Source organism: Penaeus vannamei, chromosome 19 (genome assembly GCF_042767895.1).
Source record: "Penaeus vannamei isolate JL-2024 chromosome 19, ASM4276789v1, whole genome shotgun sequence".
NCBI classification, from domain to species: Eukaryota; Metazoa; Arthropoda; class Malacostraca; order Decapoda; family Penaeidae; genus Penaeus; species Penaeus vannamei.
The window spans coordinates 35,386,029-35,394,182 of record NC_091567.1 but is presented as its reverse complement, the minus strand read 5'-3'; the positions used below and the strand labels follow the sequence as shown (position 1 = coordinate 35,394,182).

The following is an 8,154-nucleotide window of genomic DNA, read 5'->3' as shown; positions in this document are numbered from 1 at the left end:
TAACGCACAAATGGTACTTCTCAACGCTGTTTACTTCAAGGGATTGTGGAAACAGCAGTTCTATCCCGCAAGCACCCGCAAAGAGACGTTCTACGTATCTCCACACAGACGTTCCATTGTGGATATGATGTCACAGATCGGCGATTTCAGATACGGTGATATACCTTTCCCCAGAGACATAACAGACACGACAGCAATAAATGATTCAAACATTATCGGCGACGATTTGAGTCAAACTATTTTTTTTTCTAATTTAGTGCACTTGAGTTAGTGAACAAAGCAAATCTGAATTACATAGTTGTATTTCACGTGATTATCATTACCAACTTGCCAGCCTTTCGTCAATCATCATAAATCTGACAAGTGCCACTTCAGTAAAGAAAACGAGAATAGTTGTATTTAACTTAGCATTTTAAGAATGAACTCTCATCATCTTTGCTTGAAAAAGGAGTATGGTACAGACCATACACAAACACTCTATAATTTCGCACGTTTCATTTCATTCATCAACCCCCATTTGTTTACGTAGTCTTACTCCCATGTTGTCCTTCTTTTCCGGAATAACAAGACAACATCTCTACCCCTTCAGGCGAGTCGCGGGACCTCGAAGCGCAGATGCTAGAGATGCCATACAAAGGGGAAGAAATTTCCATGTTTGTGCTCCTCCCTCGTCAAAGAAACACTGGGAAGGAAATAGACACTTTGATCAGGAAACTCAACGATAACACACTCGAATCTATAATTAAGGGTTTGAAATCTCAGCGAGTTCAGATAAAATTTCCTAAGTTCGGATTAGAAACCACTCTTCAAGATGATTTAAAGAAAGTAAGATTGTTGAGAAATGCATGCATTATATGGAGAATTAGATGATAGCAATGCTAATGGTAATGAAAATAAATAATGATGATACTTGTAGTAATAATAATAGTAGTAGTAATAGTAGGAGCAGCAGTAGTTGTAGTGAAGGTAGATTTACTAGTAGTACTAGTACTAGTAATATTAATGTTAATGATAATAGTAATAATGATAAAAATGATATGTCATCAATACTGAAGATGATACTGACAATTTCTTAGGAAATGTGTTCATTGGTGTTCCTTTACAGAATTTCCCACACAGGGGCGATTATACCTCGACCCCAATTCTTCTTTCAGACTCTAATCCAGATGGGGATCACTGACCTGTTCTCCCACACTGCCGACCTGACCAACTTTGCACCCCAAGGATGCTTATATGTGGAGGAGGGAATCCACAAGGCAGTGATTGATGTGAACGAAGAAGGCACAGAAGCAGCAGCGGTGACTGCCCTCATCCTTACTAAATCCGCTGTCACCTCCAGAGCCTTTACTTGCAACCGGCCTTTTCTTTTCTTTATCCGAGACAACGCTGTGAAAAATATCCTCTTCATGGGAATTTATCAAGAACCTCTATAATGAAACAGTTCCAGAGGCCAGCGACAAAGAGCGACGTTTCTTTGAAGATTTCAGCGTGGTTTTTGAAACGAAAAGGAAGGTAGTTCGATTTCTTTGAGGTCTTCAAGCTGTCAAAAGGAAATGAGTCCCATTTTATAATATACCAATAAAGAATTTACAAATTCAGAATGTCATCTTATACCAAGAAAGATAACCTAACGTATATCAGTCACAAATAAGAGAAAATATACAGTTTGCTGAAGCTAAAGACCTTGAAGTAAAAAGTAATATCCTGCTTCTTCTTTAAAACAAAAAATAGCTTAATTGGGTAGAGGAATCAGGTTTGATCCACAACTGCATTCTGTTTTTAGTTTTATTTATATTTTTTTCATTATAGTAATTCTAATTACAGGAATGGTGATATATAATATGAATTCGTTAGGAAATGGAAGCTTTGTGGTAAAGTGTTGACGTGAGATTATCACTACAACGATAATGGAAATACAGTTTTTCAGTAGGTGATAAAGAACGAATACTGGCTGAAAAATTAAATATCTGCTTATGAATCAGAATTATACAAAAAGGGGATAGAGTTCCATATATTCACCGAGAGTGTATCATATTACTTTCCAAATTTTTTTTCTTAAAATTGCTAGTCTCCTCAGGTCTTCCCCCTTATATCCCGGTTCCCGAGATAACGTCCCATTTATAAAACACTCCAGGCGATTTGATGTGCACCAGCCTTCAGGCTAGTACAGTAGTAACGTGTCGGCTTCTCATCCGAGGGGTCGGCGGTTCGCGCCCCGCCCAGGCGCGAGAAGTTGCAATTGTTGCCCGGAGGTTACTGCTGTGGCTGGGCACCATGGTGGGGTAAGGACTAAGCTCTGTCGCGTCAGCACTCGCTGACACATGTTGATCGAGTCGACATTTGTCGGCACAGGCCGGGCTCCCCCATAGCCCGGGCGAGGCTCAGTTTCGCATATCGGACTTATCCTTATCCTTGCTGTGCACCACGGTGGGTAAGGTCGGCACAGGCAGGTCTTCTCATAACTCGGGCGAATCTCAACTTCGCATATCGGATTTATCCATATCCTTGTTATATTGTAGTGGACCACCTGCATCCATCCCCAGCGGTCCCCCACATGTGACTTACGCCCCCATCTTTTTCGAGATAAAGGACCATATCCACCCTCGCTCCGCGGCGGAGGTCCCGTCTTTTCCCGTCTCCTGGACCGCCCACACTCCCTGTTTTCATCCCCTGGGGTGAGGATGCCCATCGCGGTGAGGAGACTGCGGCCCATAGAAAACGGGAAGCACTCCAGGAGTGTTTCACCTGCGCGGCTCCGTTCTTCTTCCTCTTGTTTAAGTTTTTTGTTTGTTTTATCTTATTTTCATAAACCTTTTTTCATATTGTGTTTATAATGAGCCCTACGCCAAAGGAACAGATCACCCAGAAAATCAAATAAGAAATATATTGTGATCTTTAAGAAACTTTTACACATTTTACATTGAACATTTTATGAACTTTTACTTTTTATTATACATTTTATATACACTACATCACGGTTCTTGTTTCTCATTTTATTTATTTTATGAAACATTTATTCTTTATTTTATAAACGGAACTTTAAAGATTATTTTTATATATGCATACAGAAAAAATATGTTATTGATTTCGAAGATCTTTTTAATTGATAAAGAACCAATACAATACGTGGGCCGAGGTGACAAGGGAAAGTTCCCGGCCCCGCGCACGAGTCCGAGTTCGTGTTCCCGAGTCCCAGGTTCCAGGGCTGGACGCGAGAGGTGGTGCAAAGGAATGGTGGTCTCGGCAATAGAGCGCTAAGTGTTTGTTTGTGTATACATGAGAGAAGGTGGTTCTCTATTTTTTATTTTTTTTTAGTGCTTGTGTTTACTGTTGTGTTTTATATCCCTGTCGTGTTTTAGTGCTTGTGTTTTTGCTTGTGTTTCAGTGTTTTTTTAAATTGTGTTTTACTGAATTCGTGTTTCGTTTTATGTTATGTTTTATTTTTGCTTTTATGAAATAAATAACTCATTTTATCATAGTTTTTGAAAGTCCCCGACCCTTGTAAGAAGAAGGGCTGAACACGACCTTAATGTAGTAAATGTTTTAAAAGAGCAAACAATCTAAAACCCTAAAGTATAGATAAATCATCTATACACGCCTCTCCTTGGGATTCCAACCACACTTACCCTTCTTTCGGCTCATTTGCACAGCTACACTTCACACACACACTACTGTCGCTCCTTTCCACAATTCTTTTGGCACAGCATCCCTTCATACATCAAACACTCGTTCCCGAACGTATTAATCGGGTGGTGGCAGTGAGCTTTACACCTATTTAAAGAGCCAGGTACGTATTTTAATTAGCAAACGCTACAATATCACTCATTTTCTTTGCAGTCAAAAGAACGCAATTATTTTTTTTAGCAGTTTTCCTCCTAATGGCCTTCCTCGTGTCTGGGACTTTGGGCTTCGTTCTGCCGATCCCGCTTCTTGTGCCTCTGCTCAAGGGACTGGACGTCAGCCTCGCGCTGGGAGATTAGCCGATATTTACTCTTGCTGATCATGGAAGCATACTTGTTCCTTCAGAGGCACGGGAAGCGGGATCGGAAGGACGAAGCCCAAAGTTGTAGACTTAAGGAAGAAAGCCGCAAAAAACTTTGTGTTCTTTTGGCTTCAAGGAAATCGAATAATGAGACAGTCAGTTCAGTTAGATTTGCGAAGTCTAGCTTTGCCCGGGCCTTTTCTCTAGAGTGGCCCGGCCTGTGTCAACTATTTCTAGTTAACTCATGTGTTTTCTTTGAACTGTATGCTTGTAATGAGACAGGTGTCAGGAGTGTTTTATACCTAGGACATGATTTTGGGGACTGGCGTTAGAGGGACGACCCGAGGAAATATAGTTTAGGGAAGAGCTTTGGGAACGTAATATAATTGCATCAGTGAGTTTACGAAAATTGCCTTCGTTTGCCATTTCTAGAGAATTTAGTTGAATACTTTCCATTTAATTGCAAATTCCAATAACATGGTTTGCTAGACGATGAATTTGTGCAATATGAATGTCAAATATTATTCAAGGCCGGTTTCCCATAAAACTGAAACCAGTATTGTCTTCCATATGTATCATACACATATATATTATAATCGTATATGTTACATGCATATATATTATATACATATATTTTATATACATATATATTTTATACAAATACTGTATACATATATGTTATAGATGTATGTATAATTTATATCATATATGTTTTAGACATCATATATATATATAGTTTATGTCATATATATTACATATATGGTATATACAGTATATATGATATAGAAAAGATGTATATATTTGTATATTTTTCTCATTTATTAATTCAACTACTACACATTCATTATGAACAATGTAACAAACCTTACTCGCACTATTCATGTATTTACTTATTTATCTTTAGATGTATTTGTCTATTTACCTGTCTATATATTTCTCTATTTACTGAACTAAGTGGTCGTTGGGGCACCATGGTTGTTCATTCATTGTTATCGAAAAAATATCGAAGGATTTAGCTTTTCTCCTAGAGTAAAGAAAAAACAGGGATACGCATGCACTTTATTTAGCAATGCTAGTAGTGGTGCTGCTGAAACTGGTGTGCAGGTACAAGTGTGCGTCCATGATCAGCAGGAACCTATAACGGCTGATCTCCCAGCGCGAGGCTGACGTCCAGTCCCTTGAGCAGAGGCACAGGAAGCGGGATCGGCAGAACGAAGCCCAAAGTCCCAGACACGAGGAAGGCCATTAGGAGGAAGACTGCAAGAAACTTCATTGTGATCTTCTGGCTGAAAAGAAATTGAGTGATGAGGCAAGTGTCCGGAATGTTTTATATATGATACGTGATCTTAGGAACTGGGATTTGAGGGACGACCCGGGTCGGTGAAAGTAGATGATTTGGGAAAGGCCATTAGGAGGAAGACTGCAGGGAACTTCATTGTGATCTTTTGGCTGCAAAGAAATCGAGTGATGAGGAATCAGTTCAGTTCAGTTAGATTTGCAAAGTCATGTTTCGCCCGGGCCTTTTCTCTGGAGTGGCCCGGCCTGTGTTAACTATTTCTAGTTGACTCAGATGAAAGTGATGAGGAATAAGGATAAGGATAAGTCCGATATGCGAAGCTGAGCCTCGCCCGGGCTATGGGGGAGCCCGGCCTGTGCCGCCAAATGTCGACTCGATCAACGGGGCGCGAACCGCCGACCCCTCTAGCCTGGAGGCTATGATGAGGATAAGTCCGGTATGCGAAACTGAGCCTCGCCCGGGCTATGGGGAAGCCCGGCCTGTGCCGACTAATGTCGACTCGATCAACGTGTGTCAGCGAGTGCTGACGCGACAGAGCTTAGTCCTTACCCACCGTGGTGCCCAGCCACAGCAGTAGCCTCCGGGCGACAATTGCAACTTCTCGCGCCTGGGCGGGGCGCGAACCGCCGACCCCTTGGATGAGCGGACGGCACGTTACCACTGCACTAGCCTGGAGGCTTTATGATGAGGAAAGTGACTGGAGTGTTTTATACAAGGGACATGGTGTAGAGGACTGGGATTTAAGGGACGAGGCATGGAAACTACAGTTCAGGGAATTTTGGGAATGTGATATCGCACATTTGGTTTAACAATAATTTATTTTGTTTGTCTTGACTGAGAATTTTATTGAATGCCTTTTCGATCGTTACAAATTCCAGTAACAAGGTTTATCAAAGGCTGAATTTGTGCAATGTTTTTGTCAAATAAATAACCAAGTAAATAACCTATTTTTCCTATAAAAGATTTTTTCTTTCTGATGCTGAAACAATAATTACCATTGGATAAATCAACGTACAGTGTATAAATGGTTGTGTATTCTATATGTATTACATACCTACATATATATGTATCGCATTTATATGTACATATGTATTACATAGTTGTATATGTCATATATGTATACGTATTCATGTATCATATATATAGAATATATGAAATATATATTGCCATTTCTCTTTAAATATACACATACAAATATATATATTTACACACACACAGATACATATGTCTGTGTGTGTGTAAAATAATTTTTGTATGTGTGTATATATATATATATATATATATATATATATATATATATATATTATATACACACACAAAACACACCCACCCACATGTATATATCATATGCATACACACGCAATATATATACAACAGGATTCATAACATATATATGCCCTGACGAAGCAATAGCGAAAAGGCCTTCGGCATATTCGTGTTTTCTTGTTCTTTCTTCCGTTGTTCCTGTTGCAATTTGTTCGTCATGAATTCCACACACACAATATATGCTTGTGTGTGTGCGCGCGCACGTTTGTGTTATTACACATGCATGCGTATTTATATAAACGTATAATATACACATGTATACATTTGATATATAAGCGTGTGCATCCATGTTAACACAATATATATGTAAACATATTGTGTGTAGATACTTTGGCCTAAAAAGGTGATTTTGAACCATTTTTCGTTTGCCATTTCTAGGGAATTTAATTGAAATATTTTCATTTGTTACAAATTCCAAGAACATGGTTTGCCAGAGAGTAACTGTGCAATATTAATGTCAAAATATTATTCAAGGAAATGTAACAAACATCAGTCTTTCTGGTTATTCTGGATACAAAACTAATTAATACAGTTTAAATCGGCATCCAGTGTATGACTGGAAGATGTGTATATCATATATACTATATATCATATATACATATGGTACAAACATTATGAATTATATATCGCATATAAATTATATATATATATATATATATATATATATATATATATATATATATATCATATATAATATTTATATCATACATAAGGTATATTATGTAAGATATATAGATTCGTATATGTTCTCTTTAATGAATTTCATTACTATAAATTCATTATGAACAATGTGGCACAATCGTTCGCTTACTCGCTCATTTATTTGTTTATTTGCTTGTTCATGCACTTTTTTACTTACTCGTTCATGTGTTTGGAAATTGTCGCTGGGCAACCCCATGTGTTCATCCATTGTTATTGCATAAAACATCGAAGGTTTTTGTTTTCTGCAAGTGAAAAAAAAAAAAAAAAAAAAAGGGGGAAGACATATGCACTAATTACAGGCATCACATATTATATACATTACTTATATTTCATACATCATATATATCATATATTATATACATCATGCAGATTATATGTATATATTTGAATATTACCTTGTTCATGAATTTAATTACTACAAATGGTTTATGAAACAATACTCGCTTCTTTATTTGTTGACTCGATCGTGTATTTGTTTGTTTGGCCGTTCATGTATTTGTATGTTTGGTCGTTCATGTATTTATTTGTTCGTCCGTTCATGGGTTTGTTTATTTCACCGTTCATGTATTTATGTATTTTCTGAGCTGAATTGTCGTTAGGTCACCTTAATTCTTATTGCATAAAATATCGAAGGATTTAGCTTTTCTCCTAGAGTAAAGAAAAAACAGGAATACGCATGCACTTTATTTATCAATGCTAGTAGTGGTGCTGCTGAAACTGGTGTGCAGGTACAAGTGTGCGTCCATGATCAGCAGGAACAAATATCGGCTGATTTCCCAGCGCGAGGCTGACGTCCAGTCCCTTGAGCAGAGGCACAGGAAGCGGGATCGGCAGAACGAAGCCCAAA

At 38.3% G+C, this 8,154-nt stretch overlaps 1 protein-coding gene across 1 annotated transcript; it reads left to right on the top strand.

Moving 5' to 3' along the window:
- Positions 1–6: 6 nt before the first annotated feature.
- LOC138865055 (intracellular coagulation inhibitor 1-like) lies at positions 7–1,578 on the top strand. Its single transcript, XM_070134285.1, has 3 exons — positions 7–155; positions 590–825; positions 1,155–1,578. Exons 1-3 carry the CDS (start codon positions 11–13, stop codon positions 1,431–1,433), a joined length of 660 nt encoding a protein of 219 aa, XP_069990386.1. The 5' UTR covers positions 7–10; the 3' UTR covers positions 1,434–1,578.
- Positions 1,579–8,154: the final 6,576 nt, after the last annotated feature.